Here is a 27,690-nt window from a genome sequence, read left to right on the forward strand (position 1 = left end):
TCACTTTCAGAAAGGGCCCCTCGTTTTGACTTTCTCTCGGACTGAAACTCAAAGCACAGGCACTGCGATATGTTGTCAGTTTTAAATAAAAGACAACATCACAGGACTTACCTGTGTCCAGTTTCTGGACCTACTATTGCTCTATGAATTAGTACATTTTTTATAAATCCTGTAATTAACTTGGGAGTAGCAAAATTACATTACATTGTGTGTGTGTGTGTGTGTGTGTGTGTGTGTGTGTGTGTGTGTGTTATAAACTTTCAAAATATGCCATAGTTTTTGTAACCTGTTTTGGCATTATTCAGTTTTTATGTGCCTGAAGACTCAAGGGAAGTGAACCCAAATCTTTCTTGACTTACAGGAGCAGCTTACGATGATTTGGGGGCTTAGTCCTGTGCAGTGGATGATTCCATTTTGATGCCTTTCCAAGACTTCTATATGAATTCACAGAAAATCTTTGTTAGGCCACTTGTTCCTAGTTTTTTCTTTTAGAAAATAAGATTATAGTTAACTAAAAAGTATTTGTTTTCAAATTTGTCAGGTAATGAAACACCTGGAAGCCATGATGCTTTTTGTAACATCTTGTGAAATAATGCTGTTATATTTAACCAATTGTAGAATTTTTTGTTAAATTCCACCTTTTCCACATCTTAGTACCAGTATATTTGCCATATATTTAATAAATTTTGATGTTGGCAAAATGCTATCCATTACCTTAATTGTATCATAACTTTGAGTGAGGTTTTAAGTTTTTTGCATACCATCATAATGCAAATCGAAGAAGTCTGGGAAAGCATTATTTGAGAAACACTGCTATACGGGAGTTCAAAAAGGACTGATCAGACTCTGTGACAATCGATGAACTAAGAGATAAAATTGGATTTGAGACTGAATTCAGTTCCTCTAAAGAAGGAAGATGGATTAAGACATTTGGAAAGATTTCCAAGAGCTGGGAGAAAACTAAAGGAAAAACAAACTTCTAGTTAGTTCATAATTAACCAAAGAAATAATACTAGGTAACAGAATATGCATTTTGTGACTATTCCATATGCTAGAGGTTTTTTGTAATTTTATTCTGCTAACACTCCTGAAATCAAATGGCATGTGACAGAAGTAATCAAAGGGATTGAGTGTTAAATTTACACACAACATAAAATTTCACTTCAGGAATCACCTTGGTGATAAAGGTGTAACTGGATAAATTGGCAGAACACAGAGATTTCTAAATGCTAAGCAAGTGGCATTTATACACATAAATTGCCTTCTGTTTGCTCTGGATCAGAAAAGAATGAATGAACTATTTGATTTTAATTCTCAGGTTTTGACTATGGACCTCCAGGTCATCTTATACAAAAAAAAAAAAAAAAAAAGCTAATCCTCAATTTCCTTACCCTTTAGAAAGAGCTTTAACTGCAAGAATTGTAAATTAGCAATAATCTTGAAGAGAAGATTGGGTTTAACTGTTGGAGCCAATTTTTTTTAAATTTTTTTTTCAACATTTATTTATTTTTGGGACAGAGAGAGACAGAGCATGAACGGGCGAGGGGCAGAGAGAGAGGGAGACACAGAATCGGAAACAGGCTCCAGGCTCTGAGCCATCAGCCCAGAGCCTGACGCGGGGCTCGAACCCACGGACCGCGAGATCGTGACCTGGCTGAAGTCGGACGCTTAACCGACTGCGCCACCCAGGCGCCCCGGAGCCAATTTTTTTTTAATATGAAATTTATTGTCAAATTGGTTTCCATATAACACCCAATGCTCATCCCAACAGGTGCCCTCCTCAATGCCCATCACCCACCCTCCCCTCCCTCCCACCCCCCATCAACCCTCAGATTGTTCTCAGTTTTTAAGTCTCTTATTGGAGGCAATTTTTTAATAAAGAGGAGTGAATTGCCGTAAGAAGGTATGAGTCACAATTTTCCCTTAGGCAAATTTTCAAAAAGCAAATGCAGTTTTTTCCAGATCTTCAATTTTATCTAATATTTTGTCTATAATCATTTATTTATCTTATGGAATGATAAATGAACCAGGTTAGAAACATCACTAAGTCTGCAAAACAATATCTGGTTAAAAATTTCTCATATGATAAGTTTTTTATTTGATTTATTGTAATTTAACTATCTGTAGGATGTGTTGTCGCTAATGTTTCCCCAAGCTTAGCAGATACAATTTACAGGTGTAGGCATTGGTAAGCCAGATATTGATTTTAAGTTCATTTTAGATGTTCTTGCAGAATGCAAAGTAAGTTAAAAATTGTGTTCCTGACATCATATTCCTGTTGTGCCTAATTTAGGTATGTTGTTAGGAAGAATTTTAAAGATGCTTTAAAGAATCTTAAATCTATTTCCTAAATGTCTATTTACTGATTAAACAAAGAATTTTGCTAATTTAGACTTCTGTTCTCTTCTATACAGTATTTTTATTTTTTTATTTTTATACAGTATTTTTAATCATCTTCTGGATGTCTCACCTGAATGTCCTATAAACATCCATTAGTAACACCCAAAAACTGAACTTATTGATTCCCTACTCCACCTTCATTCCTACATTGACAACACTTGGAATGATACTTCTTCTCGATGACTAAAACCAAACACCTAGAGTCCTTGATTCTTCCCTCACTTTGTCCTATGTTTAATTGCTCATGAGATTTTGTGACTTATACCTTTTAAATGAATCTTTCTCCACCCTCCATTCCCACTTACATTTTTTTTTAGAGAGAGAGAGAGACTAAGAGAGAGAGAGAGAGAGAGAGAGAGAGAAAGAATCCCAAGCAGGCTCCATGCTCAGCAAGGGGCCCAACGTGGGGCTCTATCCCAAGATGGTGAGATCCAGACCTGAGCCAAAATCAAGAGTCAGACTCTTAACTGACTGAGCCACCCAGGAGCCCCACCCACGTCTATTTTTGATCCAGATCTCTCGTATCTCTCACCTCCACTATTATAATGGCCTCTTAACCAATCTCCCTGCCTCTGGTGAATATCTCCATGTTTAATCAGATATTTTTTCTCACTAAAGTTTTATAGTTTGGGAGGGTTCCCACATATTTTAATTGAAGTTATTCCTAGGTATTATGAAAATGTTTTTGTATTGCTATTATGAAAGTGTTTTTTTCTGTCATATAATATATAGGGAAGCTATTAACTTTTATATACATGATCTTATATTCTGCCACTTAACTTTCTAATTGTGTCTAAACTTTTTGATTGAGTGTCCTGGGTTTTCTACATATAAAAACCTATCCTCTACAAACAATGATAACTTTGTCTTCTCTTTTCTAATAGTTATACCTCTTCTTTTACATGTCTTATTACATTAACCAGCATTTTTACTGCATATTAAAAGTGATGGCATATTTCTTTTAGTTTCTAGTTAAATTTAAGTAGCATACTTTTAAATATCACATCATACTTTCAGTAATATATCATCCTTAAGACTATTTTCTTATTTATTTAGAAAGTAGAAATGAAAGAACCATCATGAAAAAGATCTCAAAGAGGAGAGAAGATACGGGAAAAAAGGTAAGGGATTGATGGAGTTTATAAGGATCTTGATTATACTAATAGCCCAATTATAAATGTAGGATAATCCTGAACAATGTGATATATTTGGTTCTATATTCAAGTCATATAGTTCATGTGGAGACCACTTTCAGGCAAATAGGCTTGAGCAATGAAACACAGACAGGCCCATCAGGCCACCGGCCTCAAAATATCCAGAGGCCTTAGCTGAAGGGCTACTTACAACCAGGCACAGTTACTAAAAGGGAAATTCCATACATTGCCCCACCTCTTCACCTTCCCTCTTTAAAAACAGCCCCCTCCCACTGCCTCATGGCAAACAGCCTCTCCTCTACTGTCTTGTGCGCCTCCTCCTTGTGGGGAGTCAGTAAACTTCTAGCTCCTTTGTTCTGCCCCAAGTGAATTCTTTCACGTTCTGCATCACTGGCTTTTTCCGGATGGTCACCCCACATTTGGGGGCCCTTATCCAATTGAGAGACACCATAGTTCATATGTTAAAAAAATAATAAACTTAAGAATGAATTGTACTCTTTGGTCAGTTAATTGTACAATAGTATTAGAGGTGAAGTATTTATTTGTTTATTTATTTATTCTCTTATATAAATGTTAATTCAATTACCTGTTTTCTCAGCCAGCAGTCCATTGCTGCTTTGCTCAAAAAAAAAAAGTTTTCTTTTTTTAGTTGGTGGATTAAACATATATAGGACCAATATCTACATGTCTTTTGGAGTAACTTCAGTTAAGATTCCTGTTTTATCACTGCCTTCTAGAGGGAAGTTAGAGAAATGTGCAGAACCCTGAAATGCTGGATGAGTTTATTAGGAATTAAAGCGAGACCTCTATCAGTCACTTGCCAGGGTTAATATTCCATCCCACCTTGAAGGATTGCTGTTCCTTGGTCAAGAGTAGAATTAGGTATTTTTAATTTATTTTTAATTTATTTTTAATTTATTTTAATTTATTTTTAATTTTTAATTGTGTTGAGGAAGATACTAAAGGTTTAATAAAAACAGAACATCTTAGTTTATGTTGGACTCATTCAGTAGTTCTTTAAAAAAAATTTTTTTTAATGTTTATTTTTGAAAGAGAGAGAGAGAGAGAGACAGAGTGCAAGCAGAGGAGGGGCAGAGAGAGAGGGAGACCCAGAATACCAAACAGGCTCCAGGCTCTGAGCCTTCAGCCAGAGCCTGAAGCGGGGCTCGAATTCACAAACTGTGAGATCATGACCTGAGCCAAAGTCAGACGCTTAGCCGAAGTCAGACGCTTAACTGATTGAGCCACGCAAGCACCCCTCAATACTTCTTAAGTGTGGTCCAGGAAGCACTGGTAGATTTTGAAGTTCTTTCAGAAACTCTGTAGACGAGGCTCTTACTGTGATAACGTCTTTTATTTTAGTTGTAATTTAAGGAGTCTTTTGCCATTGTATTTCTTAAACTTGAAATGAAAAACAAACTCATAATCTATCTTGTCCTAAAAAAAGACTTAACATTGCTAGTATGGTGTAACTTCAGAATATTAAGGCCTAAAAAACTGTAAAAGAAATAAAAGCTCATTTGAACATATTGAGTTTTTGATAATGGTAAGATATTCAATCAGAAAAACCAGTAGGCAGCTAGAAATATGATATTCAGGATAGCAGTCAAGATTAGACAGAGATTTGGGAAGCCCTGGGAATGCGTGCACACATTCTCTGAGGCCTTGGAATATGCCCACATTTAAGCTATGAAGAGAAGTGTGACCATTGAAGAATACACGGGATAAGGCACCAGAGAGGTAGAAGAGTGGAGAACAGTGACATACAAAGTTTTCAGAAAATAAAGGTGCCCAACATCATCAGAGGCTATAGAGTAATCAAAGAATAGCTAACACTGATAGTGTTGGGTTTCAAAGTATTTTCATATGTCTGATCTTATTTGACCCTCCTAAAAGATATGTGAAGTTGGCAATACGTGAACACTAAGAACTTACCCATTGGATTTTATCATTAAAACGTCCTTTTGGATATTACAGAGTGCAGTTTCTTAATTTAAAATCCACCATATTTAAAGAGCTCATATCAGTTGATAAAAAGGTGAAATTTAAGAAAACAGGCAAAGAATAAGACTTGGCATACTAAAGGTGATGACTTTCAAAGGGCTGATGACCACATGAAAAGATAAAACAAAAAGATGCAAGGTAACCCCCCACCTCAACTTCTTTGCAGATACCAGAAGATAACAGTACAGAAGAAAATATAGACAAGCATCTCCAAAAAGCTTCTCAATAAGTATACCACCACTCTGATACTGTTGGTTTCTGTTTTTTAAAGATGTACATCTACATCTAATTCTCAGGTTTCAGCTGGGAACCCAAGTTTCTTAAGAGATGGGTTCAAACAGAAACGAAACTACTTGGATAATGCAAGATGGGCATAAGAAAATACATAGTAAATATGTGTAATAAGGCCAAGTTTTGTTTTCTAACCCTTTTCACAAACGTGGAGAAGCCACTAGTGCTTGAGACTGTGTTAGACCGTAAAGATACATAGATACAGAACCTGCTTCGGGAAGGTGTAGAGCTCAGGGAGAAACGCAGATAAATATGGTTGAACCCTGGTCATCCATCCATCAAACATTTATTGAGCACCTACTTGGTGGCATCTGCCGTTCTAAGTTCTGGGAGTAGAGTATAAAACCAACCAGCAATTTTTAAATTTACCAAGGAATACTGAAGTAAGATTCTCATGACATACAGTGATTTAGCTTTATACTTAGCCTTTATTTCCACCAGCCTCTGTGCAACCTTTGAGTACTCAAAGGAGAAGAAAAAGACAAATGCTAGGTCAAATAACTAATAGGCCCTCCATTTTCTAAGGTACATAGGACAGCACAACCCCTGTCCTTCTCAGGCCAACTGGTGGATTGTCGGGTGGATAAGCAGAAAATTACACATGGGTTGGAGTGCACACAACACTGGAATCTTCTTTATACCCTATGTTTCATATCCCTAAGAGCTGGCAGAAGTGGGGGGTTGGTAGTATTATATTGACTTTACAGAACCGACATTAGTAGTTAAAATGGGTACCTAGAAACTTATCTCTCTTCCTTTCAGATTCCTTTTTCTCCAGTTTAATCAGATTGAAATAACCTTGCTTTGTTATTTGTATATTCTGCGGGACAGTTTGTATAGAATATGACTATTCTCATGCTTATCTGAGCTTGCTTTTTTTTTTTCTTTTTTTGCCTGACTACAAAGAAAAACTCTAGCCGATAGCTGAGGATACAGGAGCTAGGGGAAAAGTCACAAAAAGAAACAAAATTCCATCCTGTTTTTAGTCCAGATTGAAAAAGAGGGAAGGGACAACAGCCATGGTCTTAGGTTCTGAGCTCACATGGGGCAATGACCGAGTCTTCATAATTGTCATAATCTTTAGAAATACATGCAATTTAGCTATTTAGTAAGTACTTTTGCCACTATTGCTATTTAATTATGTTATAAGAAAGCGTTATGGGGGCGCCTGGGTGGCGCAGTCGGTTAAGCGTCCGACTTCAGCCAGGTCACGATCTTGCGGTCCGTGAGTTCGAGCCCCGCGTCAGGCTCTGGGCTGATGGCTCAGAGCCTGGAGCCTGTTTCTGATTCTGTGTCTCCCTCTCTCTCTGCCCCTCCCCCGTTCATGCTCTGTCTCTCTGTGTCCCAAAAATAAATAAACGTTGAAAAAAAAATAAAAAAAAAAAGAAAGTGTTATGAACTCTATATTATTATGTTGACTTCTTGGTAGATTTAGATGCAGAAGAAAATCAAAACGTAATAGAAATGTCGAGAGGCAAAGTAAGAGAAAAACTAAAAGATGTTCAGGTAATGCTTCTTTTTTCTTTCCTATTTTCAGATTTACTGTTTTCTGCAATATGCATCATAATAAACTTTTCTTTGTCAAAAAAGAGTGAAAATTCAGCCTTAATATATAGCTCCTTAAATCCCAACATCTTCAAGTTCTTTTCCATGCTTTTTTTCTTCAAACCTAAAGCCAAGAAAAGTTGAGTTGGTCATGCTAGATGACATCTCAAGGGAAAACATGTATGTGTTTGTTAAAAGAAAAAAAAATGAAAAAAATAAGAAAAACATTGAGAAAATTTGATTTTTATCCCTTTGGACAAAAGACTTATGAGCACAATCGTGGCCGTACTTGTGAAGATTAACTTTTCCATACCACTTATTTATGTTGTGTTTCAGATTAACCAAGGCGAAAAATCTTTAACTCACCTACTCATTGATGATAAGATATCTCAATGGCCTAAGGTAAATAAATTTTCTTACACTTTTTTTTAATTTGAGAGAGAAAGAGAGAGTGCAAGCAGGGAAGAGGGGCAGAGGGAGGAGGGAGGGAGGGAGGGAGAGAGAGAGAGAGAGAGAGAGAGAGAGAGAGAGAGAGAGAGAAAATCTTGAGCAGGCTCCATGCTCAGAATGGAGCCAGATGCTGGGTTCAATCCCACAATCCTGGGATCATGACCTGAGCTGAAATCAAGAGACAGACACACAACCAACTGAGCCACCCAGATGCCCTGTTTTTACTTTTTTTTTTTTTAATTTAAATTCCAATTAGTTAACATACGGTGTAGTATTGGTTTCAGGAGTAGAACCCAGTGATTCATAGCTTCCATATAACACCCAGTGCTCATCCCAACAAGTGACCTCCTTAATGCCCATCATCCATTTATCCCATCCCCACCACCTCCCTTCCAGCAACCTTCAGTTTGTTCTTTGTATTTAAGAGTCTCTTACGGTTTGCCTCCCTCTGTTTTTAATCTTATTTTTCCTTCCCTTCCCCTATGTTCATCTGTTTTGTTTCTTAAATTTCACATATGAGTAAAATCATGATACTTGTCTTTTTCTGACTGACTTATTTCACTTAGCATAATACATTCTACTTCCATCCACATTGTTGCAAATAGCAAGATTTCATTCTTTTTGATCGACCAGTAATACTCAATTGTATATATATACCACATCCTTCTTTAAAAAAATATTTTTTAATGTTTATTTATTTTTGAGAAAGAGAGAGACAGAGTGCGAGCTGGGGAGGGGCAGAGAGAGAGAGGGAGACACAGAATCTGAAGCAGGCTCCAGGCTCTCAGCTGTCAGCACAGAGCCCAACTCAGGGCTCGAACCCACGAACTATGAGATCATGACCTGAGCCAAAGTCAGACGCTTAACTGACTGAGCCACCCAGGCGCCCCATACCACATCTTCTTTATCCATTCATCAGTTGATGGACATTTGGGCTCTTTCCATAATTTGGCTATTGTTGATAGCACTGCTGTAAATATTAGGGTGCATGTGCCCCTTCGAATCAGCATTTTTGTATCCTTTGGATAAATTCCTAATAGTGCAATTGCTGGGTCATAGGGTAGTTCTATATTTAATTTTTTTGAGGAAACTTCATACCGTTTTGCAGACTGGCTGCACCGGTTTGCATTTCCACCAACAGTGTAAGAGTGTTCCCCTTTCTCCGCATCCTCACGGACATCTGCTGCTGCTTGAGTTGTTAATTTTAGGCATTCTGACACCTGTGAGATGGTACCTCATTGTGATTTTGAGTTGTATTTCCCTGATAATGAATGATGTTGAGCATTTTTTCATGTGTCTGTTAGCCAGCTGGATGTCTTCTTTGGAAAAGTGTGTATTCATGTCTTTTGCCCATTTCTTCACTGGATTATTTGTTCTTTGGGTGTTGAGTTTGATAAATTCTTTATAGATTTTTGATACTAACCCTTTAACCAATATGTCATTTGCAAATACTTTCTCCCATTCCATCAGTTACCTTTTAGTTTTGCTGATTGTTTCCTTTGCTGTGCAAACTTTTTATCTTGATGAGATCTCAGTAGTTCATTTTTGCTTTGTTTCCCTTGCCTCTGGATATATGTCTAATAAGAATTTGCTGCGGCTGAGATCCAAGAGGTTGTTGCCTGTTTTCTCCTCTAGGATTTTGATGGCTTCCTGTCCCACAGCTAGGTCTTTCATCCATTTTGAGTTTATTTTTGTCTGTGGTGTAAGAAAGTGGTCCAGGTTCATTCTTTTGCATGTCACTGTCCACTTTTCCCAGCACCATTTGCTGAAGAGACTGTCTTTTTTTTTCCATTGGATATTCTTTCCTGCTGTGTCAAAGATTAGTTGGCCATATGTTTGTGGGTCCATTTCTTGGTTCCCTATTCTGTTCCATTTATGTATGTGTTTTTGTGCCAGTACCATCCTGTCTTGATGATTACAGCTTTGTAATACAGCTTGAAGTCTAGAATTGTGATACCTCCAGCTTTGCTTTTCTTTTTCAACATTATTTGGGCTATTTGGAGTCTTTTCAGGTTCTGTACAAATTTCAGAATTGCTTTTTCTAGCTCTGTGAAGAATGCTGGTGTTGGGGCGCCTGAGTGGCTCAGTCAGTTAAGTGTCCAACTTTGGCTCAGGTCATGATCTCATGGTTCATTATTTGAGCCCCGTGTTGGGCTCTTAGCTGATAGCGCAGCACCTGCTTCAGATCTTCTCTCTCCCTCTCTTTGCCCCTCCCCTGCTCCCTCTCACTCTCTCTCTCTCTCTCAAAAATAAATAAATGTTAAAAAAAATGCTGATGTTATTTTGATAGGAATTGCATTGGACACGTAGATTGCTTTGGGTAGTATAGCATTTTAACAATATTTGTTCTTCCAATCCATGGAGTGATTCTCTATTACTTCTTCAATTTCTTTCGTAAGTTTGTATAGTTTTCAGCATACAGATCTTTTACCTCTTTGGTTAGGTTTATTCCTAGGTATCTTAGGATACCTTCTATCCTGACTTTCTTGAGGGTTTTTATCAAGAAAGGATGCTGTATTTTGTCAAATGCTCAAAACCCAAAGTCTTAAAGGACCTGACACCACGTGGATCCATTCCCCTCCTCCAGAGTAGAGCTTCTCCACACGGTGTCTGACACCCTCTGTCCCTGAAAAACAGCCCCCCGCCTGCACAGTGCACAGAATCTATGGAGTAGCACTGCTAAAAGTAGCAAAGGTTATACCCCCTGGATGCACCTCTGTGACCTGTTGATGAAAGGTCTTTGGCTGGCACCCTTAGGGTCTTTTGTCCTTGGGGAGGCAATAAACCCTCTTCCAAAAGTACTCCAGGAAAGGGAATGTTCTCTCACAATGCACCCCAGAGATCTCTGTACCACACTATGCACTCAGGGGATAGCTCCCTCCTCCCCAGGAGCACATGTCACAGCTCTGCTCCAGAGAAAGTTGCACACTTCCAAAACCTCAGAGTTTGAGCTCCAATTGAAGTTTGTGGAAAAAAAAAAAAAAACCCTGTGGAAAACAAACACACTGACAGACAGACAAACAACCCTGTGGAACTCAGCACTTTTTGCTCCCCAGTCTGTGATCCAGAGAGGTTTTCCTTTTGTGAGAAATTGATGCCACACTTTCTCAATCTCTCTCTCTCTTTCTCTCCCTTTGGTCTCTCCATGGAAAGGGTTCCCTCCCCTCCGTGGCGCCACTGTTTTTCTCTCCCCCAATTCGCTTCCATGCACCTCACACCTACCATGCTGTCTCCCTCCAACTGTGGAGATCCTTCTGCCAGTCGGCAGGTCGATTTCCTAGGTGTTCCAAGTGATCTGACCACAATACAGCTGTATTTGAGGCACAAGGAAAGTCCAGGGTCCCCCATCTTAACCCCTCCCTCTTTACACTTTTTAAAACAGCTTTATTGAGATATACTTTATGTTGCAAAAATTCACTCATTTTAAGTGTATGATTTAACGATTTTTAGTTAACTTACAGAATTATGCATTCAAAGGAGGAGAAATTGGCTTCTAAGACTCTCCATACCAACCACTAGATAGAAATATCTGCTCAGGAAGTTGAGGATTTTAGCAAGTGGTTTTGCAATGAGCAGAGATGAAGGGAAGTAAAGTGTATACTGAAAATTTAGATATGCAGCATTGTTGCAGGGTGAATTTTTTATTTTTTATTTTAAAGTTTATTTATTTATTTTGACGGGGGAGAGAGAGATAGAGAGAGAGAATCCCAAGCAGGCTTTGCGCTGTCAGTACAGAGCCTGAATGTGGGGCTCGGTCTCATGAACTGTGAGATCATGACCTGAGCTGAAATCAAGAGTCTGATGCTGAACTGACTGAGCCACCCAGGAGCCCCAGGGTGAATAACTTTTAAAGTTAATGTGACAGTTGCATTGTAGATACGAACAAGGTATAAAGTAAACTTTGTATTTTACATATTTTAAAATTATTTGGCTTCTAGTAACTATGAGTTTTACTTTTTTTTTAATGTTTATTTAGTTTTGACAGAGAGAGAGAGAGAGAGAGAGAGAGAGAGAGAGAGAGAGAGAGATCATGGGCACCAGCGGGGGAGGGGAAAAGAGAGAGGGACAGAGGATCTGTAGCAGACTCTGTGCTGACAGCAGGGAGCCCAATGCAGGGCTCCACCTCATGACTACTGTGAGATCATGACCTGAGCCGAAGTGAAGTCAGATCCTTTAACTGACTGAGCCACCCAGGCGCCCCTGAGTTTTATTTTTTATTATGGAATTAATTCCTCTCCCAAATCTCCCTACAAACAGTTCATTTTAATATGTGTGTGAGAAAGAAATGGTGATTTACATTTAAAAGATTCAGACTTGACAGTATTGAAAAATGAGAGCTTATTTATCAGCAAACTTATAACTAAGAATATGCCTCTTTTAATACTTTGAACTACCTATAGCCGCAAAGGCTGTAGATGCCCTGCGGTGGTACTCGTGTGTTAGAACATCAGAGCACCCAAAAACTGGGAGAAAAAAGAGTTTGCCCTGTGCCTTCATTTTGGTCAAACTATAAGGTAATAGTATTAGTACTCTTAGTAGTGAAGAGATAGTTTGGGAAACAGAAGAACTGGGCTCTACATCATTGTTTCTTATTGCAGTTACCAGAACCTTCAAAACAAAACCCAAAAAACTTAATGAACCAAACAGACTCTTGGTGCTCCTTGCTCACGACTAAGATAATAATTAGTGTTTACCACATTACACAAAAGTTTTTCTTCCACTTAGAAGCAGAAAAAAGTATTTCCACCCTGAATACCGGTTTACCATTGTTTAATCCACAGACTGAAGTCTCATTCGATGAAGGCCTTTGGTTTTTCATGCCGTGTGGTGACAAAGGCTCCGATTCAGGCCGGTGTTCAGAGCAGGTTGGATTTGTTCCCCTTCCTCTTGTGCCTCAGGACAATGAACTCTTTATTAAAGGCATAGAATGAAATGCTTGGATGGGAGATGAAATTTTTATTACTGAGTCACCTTCTTCTCTTTTAATTAAGAATATGTTCAAAATAATAATTCTAAACATTGATTGAGTGCTTACTGGATGCCCAATGCTGTACTGAATTTTTAATATGGACCGTATCATCCAATCCTCATCCTAATCGTGTGAGGCAGGTGTTACTATAATCTCTATAGGCAAGGAAGCTCAGGCACAGAGGGTTAAACATCAATAGAGCTGGAAGCACCGGCTTTCCCTCCAAAACCCGTGTTTTCTTTTTCTTTTGTTGTTCCTGTCCTTCTCTCCAAGTGTCCCACGCTGTTCTCCATGATCTCCATTACTCTCTGTGGATAACTGATTCTCCCTCCCTCCCAGTCTGATCCAGGACTCTTGTAATTTGTAGCAGTTCTTCCGCTTCTCTCCAAACTCCTCAGCCTCCTGTTACTCCCTGGTGGTCCTCTCCTCCGGTACCAGTTAGTCTCACGAGTCTTTCCCCATCTCCTGAGTGTCCATCCCCCCGCCGCTGTCCCTGCCTGCTTCTGTTCTACCCTTTCTCTAACTCCTCTCTGCCTTCAGTCTCTGCACAGTTTCCTTGGTCCTCTCCCCCAGCACTACTGGACCCAGTGTCTCTTGACACCCCTCAGCTGTTTTCTAATCCCTCAGGCTTCAGGAGTCCCTCTTGGGCACCCATTTGCATTCTGATTTACTTCCCTTTCCCTTCCATCCCCGTTTCTCTGCATCCTGCCCCGGTCCTTTCGGTCCTTCTTTGTTATTGTTGTTTTTTCTACAATAAAAAGAGCTTTATCTTTTAAAAGTTTAAAGAAAGTATGTACAGTATTTTTAAAAATTCAGAAAACATGTGGAAGAAACTGAAAATCACAGGAAATCCCACTGCTCTGAGATAAACCACTATCATTTTTCACATCTTTCTCTATTCTTATGCCCATACTTGCATGGACACGGGCTTTTATATGAATAGAATCATATTTGTAAATGGCCATTCCATTTTCCAGTTGCTCAGCTGAACCTTGGTGTCATCCTTGGATCCTCTTTTATGGATACGGGTATTCTTTTATTTTCCCAGAAAAATTCATTCTTTAACCCATACTATGAGACTCTGGGAGGTCAGATGACTTGGCGGCGCATGTACATGTTTGAAACTCATTTATTCAACACTCATTGGAACATTCATTGAGTGCCTAATGTGTTACAGGAAGAAGATAAATAAACAAATGACAATATACCTCACATCCAATTCATCACAAATCCTATTGGTTCTACCTTCAAAGTATCCTAGAATCTGACCCACTTTTCACCACCCCCACTGGTACAACCCTAGTCTAAGCCACCATAACCTCTCATCTGGATCACTGTCAGTGTCACCCTCTGTTTTCACTATTACCTCAACAGGCTATTTTCCGTGTCATACAGTGGGCAGAGTGATCCTGTTAAGATCTAAGACCATGCTTTCGCTTACACCTTCTAATGGTTTCCTATGTCACTCAAAACAAAACCTCAAGTCCTCCAAGGCCTATGTGACCTGGCCCCCTTGGTACCTCTCTGACCTCATTGCTCACTTCTCTGCCCTTCTCCCACCCAACTCCAGACAGATTGACCTCCTTCTTATTCCTCACAGCATGCTCCTGCCTCAAGGACTTCTACCTTTGATTTGTGTAGGAAGATTTTCCCTTATCCTCATGCTCTCTCTCTCTCACTACCTTTGGGTCTCTGTTCAAGTGACACATAATCTAAGATACTGTGTCTGACAACTCTGTCTAGTACCCCCACCCACCTGGCCTGGTATTCTCTAACCCCTTATCTTGCTTTTCTGTTTCTCAACATACTTGTCACCACCCAACCTATATCCCTTATCTATTTGTTTATTTTCTTCCTGAAACGTATTAGGCACTCAGTGAATAGTCCAACGTATGCTGAATAAGTTTCAAACATGTGCATGCTCTGCCAAGTCATTTGATGTCCTGGAGTCTCACAATATGGGTTAAAGAATGCGCTTTTCTGAGAAAACAAGAGAAAGGCCAGCCAGCAGAGTATACCAGGGTCAGGTGCTCTGGTTATGGCTGCTTTCCTTCTTGGAGGGCAGGCAGGAGAGCAATTAGGTCAGTGAGGCAGACCAGCTACTTGGACTTCAGTGAGTCCGGGTTTAGGATTATTTAAATTTTTTTCAATGTTTATTTATTTATCTTTTTTTGAGAGTAAGAGGCAGAGCACGAGTGGGGGAGGGGCAGAGAGAGGGAGACACAGAATCCAAAGCAGGCTCCAGGCACTGAGATTTCAACACAGAGCCTGACCTGGCACTCAGTCTCATGAACCGCGAGATCATGACCTGAGCCAAAGTCAGATGCTTAGCCAACTGAGCCACCCAGGTGCTCCTAGGTCTGGATTGTTGAGAGGAGCTGTCTGGAGAAGCCATTGCCCTGATGACTTCCTTGTCACATAGAGAAGAAAGCCACTGTTTTGTTGGGGGTTGAGTTTCTTCCTGCTGGGAGAAAGGGGAGTCCTGGTCCCAAATATATTGTCTGGACAGCCCAAAGTGAGGTCCAAGGTTATTTTCAGACAGTTCTGCCTATCACACCACAATCAGCAAGACATGTTCCTGTGACATGGGGGGCGGGGGGAGTCAGTGATATCTCTTTTCTACCACACCATACTCAGGTGTATCCATCTACACTTATGCATGGAAAGTTAGGTGGATGCTTCTGACCTCATACTCCCTGTCACATAACACCTAACAGCACAGACCCTGCTCTGCTGTGAGCTGCACAGTAAAGACCAGGAAGGTGATCTGGTCACCTTCCTGAATGGTGAAAAAAAATGCAATTTAAGACTGCATGGCCTGATGTCTCTGGACTTTGCCCTACAACTGAATTCTCAGTGGTTGAAATATCATAATCCAGTATCTCAGGACATTCTCCATGAGAGAGGAAGGGCTTGAATTATAGTTCTCTTCCAGTAATCTTTCATTGTGAACTGCAAAGAAGGGATAGAGAAAAATCATACTGCATATTGTTAAGCCTTAAATGAGTTCCTCTATGTTCAATGAAATTTTATTATAACAGTTTCAGCTCGAACTTGAACTAGGTGGCATGGAGCAGAAAGACAATTCACAGCAAGGTCCCAATACATCTCATTTATCTATGTATTAATCTTGGGGACAACACATTTACTTATTTTTCTTCTTGGTATTCAACAGAGATCAGTAAATGACAGCTATCCCAAACACTTTTCACTTGATGATAATTTACAAAATTTTGCTGAAGACCAAGGTGAAGATTTTATGCAGGAAGTCATTTTTCCAGATTTACTTGAAGTAAAAGCTGCTGAATATGAAGTTGATCAAGAACAAATCAGAAAACAACAGGCAAACATTTTTGTGCCAAGTAATTCTCCAGGTAAAATTCCTTACAATGAAATATTTAAGTCATGAATGAATCATATGGTAGAATAATAGCTTTTTTATGCTGGATAGATACAAACTACCGAGCTAAAACTAGAGCAAGTTTTCTGTATTTGTTCCTCATGTCTTCTCGGACTTTAAGGAAACTGGTTAAAAGAGCTCATTCATTGTATGTATACATTTAGACTTCCTGCTAGACTTTAGTGGTAGGGGATATGATAATTACCTTTTGCTTCTTGTTTAGTCAATACCAGTTTAGGATTTTGGACTTTAGAGTAATATCAAGGTTTTGTTATGAAGTGGCCAACGAGCGTAAACTGCCAAAAGATACGATGCCACGCATTTTAGAAGATGAAGGATTCTATATTCAGAGAAAACCAAAAATCCATAAAAAGACCTGCAACAAAATGGAAAATCGCCTACTTACTGTAGAAGAGGCAAGTACGCCAGCTACCAAGTTACATCACTCATTCAGAGCATGTGACGTTTGTTTTTAGCGAAATATCTTATTACTCTGTTTCTTGAATATTTTTGACAGGGGAAGAGTTGGTTTGAAGAAAGTGGAGAAATTATGTCATTACCGTCACCCATCAGACAATCGTGGAATTTCAGGCTAAACACAAGCAAGGGATCTTTAAATCCAGCACTAAAGACCATATACAGAAAGGTAACCGGCAAGTTTATTTGTAATGATGGTTAAAAGAATTCTTGTAGTATCAATGGTAACTTATGTCTTTGTGGTGTTAATTCACCCCTTATTGATATTAGTAAATCTAGTAATAAATGGCAAAACTATGATGAAATGTAAAATAGTCATGAAAATTATGTTTTTGAGGAATATTCAGTGATGTGGGGGAAATGCTCAAAATAAAATGCCAAGTGAGAAAAAAGCAGAATGCAAAGTTATATGTGATCCTAATTTTATAAGAATAAAGAATAAATGAATCAATGAATGACTAAGTGTACACATACATGTGTAGATATATTAAAAGTGGAAAAATATATCAAAGTTAATAATTATCTCTTGTAGGGCATAGGATTATTTTTGCTTTATTTCTCTGTTCTAAATTTTAAAAATGAATATATATTATAGTCAAAGAAACAAATTTTATATGTATTCCAAGACATTGTGAAAATTAGCAGTCCATCAACCTAAGAGAAGAAATACTTAGACAGAAATAGTTACATTTAAAAATTGGTTGGGGCGCCTGGGTAGCTCAGTTGGTTAAGCTTCCAACTTCGGTTCAGGTCATGGTCTCACAGTTAGTGAGTTTAAGCCCCACATCAGGCTCTGTGCTGTCAGCGCAAAGCCTGCTTGGGATACTCTATCTCCCTCTCTCACTGATCCTTCCCCACAGGCATGCGCACACACTCTCTCTCTCAAAAATAAATAAACATAAAAAACTTGGCCCAAAAAATTTAAATCAGAACTGTTTACAAGACTCAGTTGCCCATTCACTTGCCTTAACTATTCCATCTATAAGAGATTTGGCTATAAGTAGATACAAAGTGGAAATAATATTAAAAATACTTACAGGGTGTTATTCTTTACTCCCTCTGTTGCTTTGCTCTTTTTTTTTTTTAATGTTTATTTATTTATTTGAGGGGAGAGGGGCAGAGAGAGAGGGAGAGAGAGAATCCCATGCAGTATCTGTGCAGGGTTTGAACTCACAGATGGGAAGATCATGACGTGAGCTGAAGTTGGACCCCTAACTGACTGAGCCATCCAGGTGCCCCTAAATTATTTTTTATTTTTAATTCTTTCTGTCACTTTCCGTCTGTCACCTGATTTCTCTATTTTTCTAATTCTGATTTATGTTCTTTAATGTCATACAATTTTTCTCAATACTTTTCGCTCATTTGGAAGTACATTTCTATTTTTATCTGTTTCTGGATGTCTTTGTGTTGTACTTTGTCAGTGGGGATAGTATTTTACTGTTTATTCATTATTCTTATTTCTATAGATTTAATCTTGAGTCTTTTTTCTACTACTCATTTTAATTTTTTTTTTTCAACGTTTATTTATTTTTGGGACAGAGAGAGACAGAGCATGAACGGGGGAGGGGCAGAGAGAGAGGGAGACACAGAATCGGAAACAGGCTCCAGGCTCCGAGCCATCAGCCCAGAGCCTGATGCGGGGCTCGAACTCACGGACCGCGAGATCGTGACCTGGCTAAAGTCGGACGCTTAACCGACTGCGCCACCCAGGCGCCCCTCTACTACTCATTTTATATTAAATTAGTTTTCCTGAACTTTTAGAGAAAAGGCTTGGCTTTCCTAGAAAGCTTTTTCTTTTTTTTTTTTTTTAATTTTTTTTTCAACGTTTATTTATTTTTGGGACAGAGAGAGACAGAGCACGAACGGGGGAGGGGCAGAGAGAGAGGGAGACACAGAATCTGAAACAGGCTCCAGGCTCTGAGCCATCAGCCCAGAGCCCGACGCGGGGCTCGAACTCCCAGACCGCGAGATCGTGACCTGGCTGAAGTCAGACGCTTAACCGACTGCGCCACCCAGGCACCCCAAGAAAGCTTTTTCTAATAATGTCACAGAACTCTATTGTTCTTGTGTAGGGTTAAAAAAATATAGTGGCTTGATTTCTGAAATTTCTTGGCTGTGTTTCTCTTCCTAGATATTTTTCTGTACCTTCTCTTTCTGTAATCTCTGTGATCCCCGGCCTTTTCAATTTGTATTCCACTCCTAGCAGTTTCTCTTTAGTATGAAGACTTGTCCTAAAACTTCTTAGGAAGTAGGTGCCTCTAAGCCCCTGTAGTCCTTAGCAAAACCCCTTGCACTCACCCACAGTTGGAGTAGATAAAACCTCTTCCAATTTTACCTCCTGTTTCTGAGTTGGGATGCTGTACTTTCTGGTGAATATCTGTTGGCCCTTTGGGGTTCTCCTGCCGTCAGGGCCTTCAGTGGCTTCATTGCGCCTCTCTTCCACACAATCACCAATACCATGCAGGTCTTTTTACTGTCAATGGTTTGTCTCCATCCACTTATATTTTGGGTTTCACGGAGGATTCTTGAGATCTAGTTTTGTTATGGATCTTGTCCATGGATTTTGAGCTTTGCTATCTAGTTTCTCTGCCTGTTTTATTTATTTTTATTATTTTTTAAAATTTTTTTAATGTTTATTTAAACATTAAACATGAGAGAGAGAGAGAGAGAGAGAGAGAGAGAGAGAGCACAAGCAGGGGAGGGGCAGAGAGAAAGGCAGACACAGAATCTGAAGCAGGCTCCAGGCTCTGAGCTGTCAGCACAGAACCTGACGCATGCCTTGAACCCACGAACTGAGAGATCATGACCTGGGCTGAAGTTAGATGCTTAACTGACTGAGCCACCCAGGCATCCGTCTCTGCCTGTTTTAAAGGTAGAGATTTGGGAATATGTAAAACTATATTGCCATGGAATTCCCAGAATCACCTGTCTAATGAATTCTTAATTTCAGATATTTTCAGTATAATTTTAGCTTTAAAATGTTCTTTTGACATTTGATTCTTATGTATATATTCCAGTTTTCTTCTAGAATACTCCCATTTTTTTCATGTATTTTCCCTTTAACTCTGTTTTTTAAACTTTTACTCTATTTTTTAAAAGGCTTTTTATTGTATCAAAGCATGTATGAAAAGTTATAAAAGCTCTAGATTATATCTTTTTTTCAGAAAGGTTCTGTCCTTTGCTTTGTTAGGCATATTGAGTGGGGATAATAAATCTTAACCCAGTTTGAGACTTTATTGATTTCAGACTGGGTTGCAGTTTTGTTAAGGTTCAATCTGTATCTGTATCCTCTGTTTACCTAATCTCTTTCCTGCTTGACTGAAGAGAGTGGTATTTTCTTTCCTTTTTTTTTTTTTTAAATCAATTGCTAACACATATCCAAATGCCTAGCATATAATAGACACTCAATGAGTGCTTGTATTATTTGTAATGCAACCTCAGTAGATGTCAACTTTTATAGTCCTAGTATACATCAGAAGAGAAAGACATCAGCTGACTGCCATAATCTTGGAAAATATTATTTTTTGCACGGTGCCTGTCACACCATGAGAGACTGGTAATGTCTCTGCCCTATCCTAATTTATAATATTACACATTTACTGACATTTTTTAAATGAGCTTTCCATCCCCAACACACATACACACCCAACATTGCAATATCTTTCTGTTTTTTCCAGTTTGGTTACTATAAAAATCCATATCCATTAAACATAAAAATGAAAGAATGAAAGAGGGAAGAGGGAAAACCCCTAGACTTTATCTCTTCTTGTTCTTTGCTCTTATGTGGCATAGCATTTACACCTTATAGCGACAATATGTTTTATCTAAATATTGCTGAGGATAAAACACAGATATTTTGACATAATTATCTGAGATGATTCTTCTTAGGGAGAGAGATCCTTGAAACAACTCATAGTTTGCTGAATGAATGAACGAACAATTGTATGAAAACAAATATATGCAAAATGTATAATTTTTGGAGAAATATTAACCACCATCCAGATTAACCTTTGTAACCACCAGATTCCCAAGTTGGAAACCACTGGGCTGAACAAGTACCTTTTTCCTCAAATGCCTGTGTTCTCGCTTTATCCAAGCACAATTTCAGTATCTCATGGACTCTTAGACTTGGAAGTAAATGAAAATGTCACTTCACCAAGCATCTAAACTGAGTATTCAAATTCATTCTGTAGCATCCTTAACAGATAATGTTCTGGAATTTGTGTCAGCCAAATGCTTCTGCCTGCTTTCCCCTTTTATCTTCTCCACATTTGTTACTCAGCCCAGCTAGCCTTGGAGGCAAGACTCATTTGGGGTTTCTCACCAGAATAAAAGAAATATGAGGGCGACTGAAGCACAGGTAATAGCTGCCCAAATACCAAAGTCCTGTCTTTGTTCTTGCCTCTGCCAGATTCCTCTACCCCAGGACTTATTTGCCTGTTTGCTGAGTAGTTTTGCCTGACCATTTGACTCTGCCCTTTACTCCCTCTTCCAACATTCCTCTTATGCGTTTGCGCAGATTTTATACTTGTCGCCAGCTTGGATTTTTTTGCATTTATCCAGCCTTTGATTTATTGTTGCCTAGATCTTTGTGCTTTTGGTCTAACACACTTACCTATTTCTAGAAGTTCTCTTAATCCTCTGACTTAACTGACCCGTGATGAATCTGCTCAATAAAACAGGCATCTCTAGCTTAGGAACTCTAATTTTCAAAAGTTTATTTATAATTTGGTTGCTTAATACCAAAGCCGTTTATTTCATTGGTGTTTTTGCCTGGTAGATGACCATTTTATTACCAATTAACTAAATCTTATAAGTGGAATCAAGAACAGGTTTTCTTCTCTGAGTTGGTCCTTACATAGAACATAGAGACTTACAAGATAAGGATAAAACAAAACAAAACAAACTTTATGGCTCTTCTCTTGCCTCCCCTCAGGCCAGTGAGGAAATAGGGGAATATTCCTGGCTCAGGAGAGAGTAGATAGGGAGAAATGTAGGCATCATACTGGTAACCTACAGTCCTTGAGAAGCACTGGGTCTGCCACACCAAGTCAAAGGTACAACAGCAATTTTTCAGTGTAACAGCGATTGTAATAACAATGGCACAGACTGGGAAGCACAACCTATTACACCAGACTGATCCAGAAAGAGGGCTCGAGCTCTCCTTTTTAGGTGGATGCAGTCATGGATCTTATTGAGAGTGGCTAGGCATTCATGAACTAGGCTATCTATGCTGAGCAACCTCTTAACTCTCTCAAATTACATCACTAAAAACTAGTCACGTGCATATTCAAACACATGTACTTAAATTCAGAATAGTGTACTAAAACATAATTGAATCATTTGGTATATTGGTTAAGGTTTACAGACTTCAGCTAATTTAGGGGCAGTTTGGTTTACACGTGGAGACAATCTCATATATAACAAAAGATGGTCTCCTTGTTAGGTAGCATTTATTTTGAGGGTCCAGGCCCCTCCAGGGGATTTTCCAGGGCATTACCAATATATTCACATAAGAACAATGTTTTAATAAGGGTTTACCACTTAACTCTGGCCCATGGATGACTATTAGAGATCATCAGGTAGTCGAACTATTGACCCAACAGACCTAAACTATTAACCCAACAGACCTAAACAGACCATTTGTCATAATGTTTCTATAGGAAATCATTGTGGGGCTTATAACTTGAAAGTCTAACTTCTACCAGCACACAACAATAAGGTATGTGACACTAATTTATAGAAAGAAGATTAAAATGATGCAATATAAATATATTTTATGAAATCAAGGGCCATAATCAATTTCAAGGAAAAAAAAGCAAATTATTTATTGCTTTCCTGTATCCCTTCATTTTCTTACAGTTAATGTGTTACTTTTATAAGGAAAAATCACTTATAATTTCAAAAGACATACAAAGAATAAAGTTAACATTATGTACATATTTCTCTTTAAAAGGCAGTGAAACCTGATCTGGAAAGCTCTATGAGGAACAAGATGGAAGGTCAAAGGGAAATGTATCAATTAGATCTTAACATTGTGGGTTTGCAGTTCAGCCATCATCCTCTCTTCAATCAAGAACAAGTGTTATGTGCTAGGCTGCTTCAACTTTATGAGTGTTTTCAGGACAGGCAGCAACAGAATTTACCTCAGCTGCTTTATGAGAAGGTGAGAATGGTTTTTATTCTATTTATAGAGTTGACCATTTAATATTGAAAGAGAAAACAAGTCATGCAGAGCCAGCTATCACAGAACCGAAATCAAGAGTCAGATGCTCAACAAACTGAGCCACCCAGGTGTCCCTAGTCCTGCCCTGTCTTAATTACTATATTTAATTGTTAAATTATAATGCAGTAGGACAAGTGACTCCTCATTTTTTCTAGGATGTTTTTGTATGCTCTTAAAGATTTGATCTTCCATGTGTTAGAATTAGCCTGTCAACTTCTATTTTTAAAATTCTATTACCGTATTTACTGTGATTGCATTATATTATTATATTAGTTTCAAAAGAAATTTTATCTATAAAAATTGTGTTTCCTTATCCAAGACTATCATATGTCTTCCTATTTGTTGAGATCTTCTCTGATTTCTTCCAGTAAACGTTTATATTAATTGATTCTAGTCTTAGAGTTCCTACAAACTGTCCCTGTGACAGATTTCTCCTATGCATGTTTAAGGGTACAGTTTCCTCCAGTTTTATTTCTCTAGAGATATTCTCTATGGATATTTCTGCTTTATACTTTCCTCAGTATATCTTTTTCTTTTCATTTTATTTTTTCTTGTTTTCCTATGTTATACATTTATTTTTTATAGAGAGATATAGATATAAATGCAGTCATAAATATACATATATAGATATGGATGTGATGTTGGCAGGAGATATGGACAAAGACAGATAAACATATCTTTTCTGTAACCATGGAAGAACCCCAATGTAACTGTGGAAGATAAGGTAGATTCCTGTGCTCAATATGCCATCTTAATTGGTTGGCATTTTTTTTACATTAATTAATGAACTGATTAGAAGGTTCTAGGCATAATGTTTCTTTCTTTTTTTAAATTCATTTTGAGAGAGGGAGAGAGAGGGAGGGAGGAAAACGGAGAGAGGGAGAGAGAGAATCCCGAGCAGGCTGTGTGCTGTCAGCACAGAGCCTGATGCAGGGCTCAGTCCCATGAACTGTGAGATCATGACCTGAGCTGAAATCGAGTCAGATGCTCAACCTACTGAGCCACCCAGGTGCCCATAGGTATAATGTATTGAGGTTATTTTCAGTTCTGCCCCAAGGTACTTATATGAAATATATTTTGGAAGATAAGACAGTAATACACAAAAGGTTATACAGTTGTGCTTCTGCTGCACACACCTGGACCTTCAGAGAAATTGGAGTATTGGTGACAGTGGATGAAATGCACTAAAAAGCTCTTTTCTTTGTTGTAGCTGATAGCACTGAGAGACGCTACCAAATTAGCAAGTGAAAATTTGGAAATAAGTCAGCTAACCAAAAAATCTTTACAAGATTATTATTGGCAGATAAGGTAGGTTTTTGACTATTCGTGTATTTCTCAAGCATTTATTAAGAAACTCCTTAGAGTATTGCACTTGCTATGGAAGATATAAAATAAGAAAAATACAAGGTCCTCACTCTTTAGACAGCTACAGAAATGGTTCCAACCTTTCCTTAAGACCCAGTTTTGAAAAAAAAAATTTGTGTAAAAATATTTCATAGAAGTGTCACATGAAAGTAGTTGTAATTTACACATCCATTGATTTGAAAAAAACACATGCTAATTAAAAACCACCATGAGTTCACTAATATTTTTTGGAACATATTAGCCTCAGGTGTTTGTATATATTTGAGAATTAATCCATGTATACGTATGTACAAGATAATTAATTCAGCTAAAAACATTACTCAAAGAGCATATAGATTTAAGGATCCCTGTAAAAAAAAAAACATGCTGTACAAGTTGGGAGCCATCAGCTTATAGAGTAGTTGGGAAGATAAGTTAGGAAAGTATGAAATAACTAAATAAAGTACGTCTCAAGGACACTCCAAAAGCAAGAAATCTCACTGGGAGGTACTTATTGTATAGAAAGTTCACTTATGCACAAAGATAAAATAAATGTCTAGGGGCGCCTGGGTGGCGCAGTCGGTTAAGCGTCCGACTTCAGCCAGGTCACGATCTCACGGTCTGTGAGTTCGAGCCCCGCGTTGAGTTCGAGCCCCGCGTTGAGTTCGAGCCCCGCGTTGAGTTCGAGCCCCGCGTCGGGCTCTGGGCTGATGGCTCAGAGCCTGGAGCCTGTTTCCGATTCTGTGTCTCCCTCTCTCTCTGCCCCTCCCCCATTCATGCTCTGTCTCTCTCTGTCCCAAAAATAAATAAAAACGTTGAAAAAAAATTAAAAAAAAAAATAAATAAATGTCTATATAAGAGAGTGACTTGATAGTTAAAGAATTTCCCTCACTCCCTGCCCATTGACCTGACATGGTTCTACAAACTCTAGAAGCAACAGTCAATTTAAATAATTGGTTTCCCAGAATAATCTAGTTAAACACAAACAATGTTACCTGAGAAAGTTGATATATACCTTGCACAAGTCCTGGCACATAATGAGTTCTTGATAAACATTACTTGAATGAATGAATGAATGAATGAATGAATGAATGAATGAATGAATAGAAGCCACCAGTATTTACAAAACCATAAACTGGTGTTATTTATAAGATTAACTAAAATTAAAGGCAAAGAACAGACATTGGCACAGAGCAAGTAAGCTTTAATGAAGAAAAGAGAAAAGTAGGCTTTAGATGGGATCTGATGGTGGTAGATAAGGGCCTACCACTATGCACGTGTGCACGTGTGTGTGTGTGTGTGTGTGTGTGTGTGTGTGTGTGTGTGTCGGAGGGTCATTGAAGATATCATTGGTTTATCAAAGCAGAAAAAAAGCAATGTAATAGATTTACATTCAGGAAAATTCTTAGAGTGGTGTTGAAATGCTGCAAAGAGTAGTTTGTGGACATTTGAAAAACAGTGTTTCCATTAGAAAAGATATATTTAACCTTTTATGACTATCTAACCTTTTATGTGCCTGATACCCACAATGAGCTGGTCCCCAGGATAGAAAGCTGTAAGTCATTCATGAACCCCCTTCTTGCCTCTCCTCTCATCCCTCACCTCCAAACAGTAAACATTCCCACTGATTCTGCCTTATTTCAGGTGCTTATCTCATAGCCTGACTACTCAGTTTCCTAGAATACCCCTCTTTAAGCCATGCTCTGTATTGAAACCAAAGTGATTTTTCTAAATAAATAAGCCACAATTAGTGGTTTCCTATTACCTTCACAATAAAATTCAATAGCTTTAGTATGATCTGTAAGGCCCTATGTAACCGGACTCCTGCTTCCCTCTCAAGTTTCATGTTAGGGGATTTCTGCTTTGGAATTTCATAGTTGAGTGCCCTAAATGGACTATGTTGTCTAATATCTAAGTATCCTTGTTTTAATGCCTCTTGTTTCTAGAAGGTTCTTTCATTGTTTTCTACCTGACACTTAGGCAACATATGCATTTTATTCAATTTCAAGTTTCTCAGGGAGGCTCTTACTTGCCCATTAGATTAAATTCTTTCTCTCTCTCTTTATTTTGTATATTCACATGGTATTTACATATTCCCCCTTTCATAATATTCATTATATTTGTAATTACTTGTTCTGCATTTTTCCCTGTTGGGATATTAGTTATCAGCACCCAAAATATTCCCTACCACATAATAGGTATTTATTATGTGTTTGTTGATTTGAATTGAGTGTCACATACTCTTAAGTTTTCCCCTGCTATTGTCTTTTAGCTCTTATTTATGCCCACACTCTAGCTGTGTGGACTTCTGTTATAACACCTATAACATTTTATTGCATTGGTTAGTTGACGTGTCTGTAAGCTTCTTGAACCCAGAGAGTATATCTGTTTATCTTTGTATCCCTCTTAACTAGCACAGTGCCTGGCATGTAGTAAGCATTCAGTGAATATTTGCTGAATGAATAAATGGCAATGGGCTTCTATTTCTGGTAGACTAGATTTCATGAATGGCCCTTTTAATGAAAACAACTAAAAATGTCTGATAAAATGTGAATGTTATCTTTATAAACATATTCCCAAAATGGCAAAAAGTAAGGAATCTGCAAAAACCAAAAACAAACTGAAAGGAAAAATCATAAAAATTAGAGAGGGGTAAAGCCAGCTTTTATGCTGAGGATATTTGTTAAATATTAGTAACCTTGAGCTATCATTCAGATGGCTTCAGGGAGTACCAAAAGTAGAAGATAAAGAAAGCGAAGGTCAACTTAATTGGAAAGTCTAGTAAGAGATCATTCTATAATGGGTGTTAAACCTCATGAAGGGGGAATATAAAGAGGATGACAAAAAAATTTGTCTTGGACTTTGTCACTAGGCAGAAGGGGGAAAATGCTCCTTTGAAAATTCATAACCACAATCCAGCATTCATACAGATTTATAATCTGACTTCATAGTACTTATGTGATCTAAAATATCAGATTTAGAACTGAATTTAAAATAGTCCCAGATTAGTAGTGACAGCAGACAATTGGCAAAGCCAATAAATATTCTTTCTGGAAGAGCACAAATTTAACCTTAGCTCAGAGATTTTCACAGATTTGGAATTCTAAGGAACATGAGCTTACAGTAAAAAATGAATCAGGAAGTATTGAGCAGCAATAAAGGTGGTAAATATGCAGGCAATTCTCAGTGAACAAGTGATGTAATGGTGTCTCATGTGTACACAAGCATAGAGAGAGTTCAAATGTATCACTTGTAGAATGGAGTAAAGAATGGAGGAGGATAAGAGTAATTAAAGATATTTGCATTGTTCAGAAGGAGAGTAAGGGTAAAGCTTAATATTAGACTTTAATAAATCAAGGGCTCAGATTTTAACTTACAACATCTAAAAGAAAATACAGCTTTCAAGTCAATAGGAGAGGAAAATGAGACA

General features: G+C 38.3%; 1 protein-coding gene across 14 annotated transcripts in view; it reads left to right on the forward strand.

Moving 5' to 3' along the window:
• CC2D2B (coiled-coil and C2 domain containing 2B) overlaps window positions 1-27,690 on the forward strand; it is a 95,631-nt gene that overhangs the window by 766 nt on the left and 67,175 nt on the right. For 9 of the 14 annotated variants that reach the window (XM_019813601.3, XM_045040484.1, XM_045040485.1 and 6 more), the window contains exons 2-9: window positions 3,457-3,521; window positions 7,731-7,796; window positions 12,626-12,709; window positions 15,989-16,187; window positions 16,493-16,629; window positions 16,731-16,859; window positions 22,647-22,856; window positions 24,127-24,224. In XM_019813601.3, the coding sequence (XP_019669160.3) occupies window positions 3,480-3,521; window positions 7,731-7,796; window positions 12,626-12,709; window positions 15,989-16,187; window positions 16,493-16,629; window positions 16,731-16,859; window positions 22,647-22,856; window positions 24,127-24,224 (965 nt within the window). In that variant the 5' untranslated portion in view covers window positions 3,457-3,479. Of the gene's footprint in view, window positions 1-3,456; window positions 3,522-5,724; window positions 5,788-7,278; window positions 7,356-7,730; window positions 7,797-12,625; window positions 12,710-15,988; window positions 16,188-16,436; window positions 16,630-16,730; window positions 16,860-22,646; window positions 22,857-24,126; window positions 24,225-27,690 lie in introns of those variants that run through there. The other 5 variants (XM_045040481.1, XM_045040483.1, XM_019813605.3 and 2 more) reach the window with 5 other exon arrangements.

Source organism: Felis catus, chromosome D2 (genome assembly GCF_018350175.1).
Source record: "Felis catus isolate Fca126 chromosome D2, F.catus_Fca126_mat1.0, whole genome shotgun sequence".
NCBI lineage: Eukaryota > Metazoa > Chordata > Mammalia > Carnivora > Felidae > Felis > Felis catus.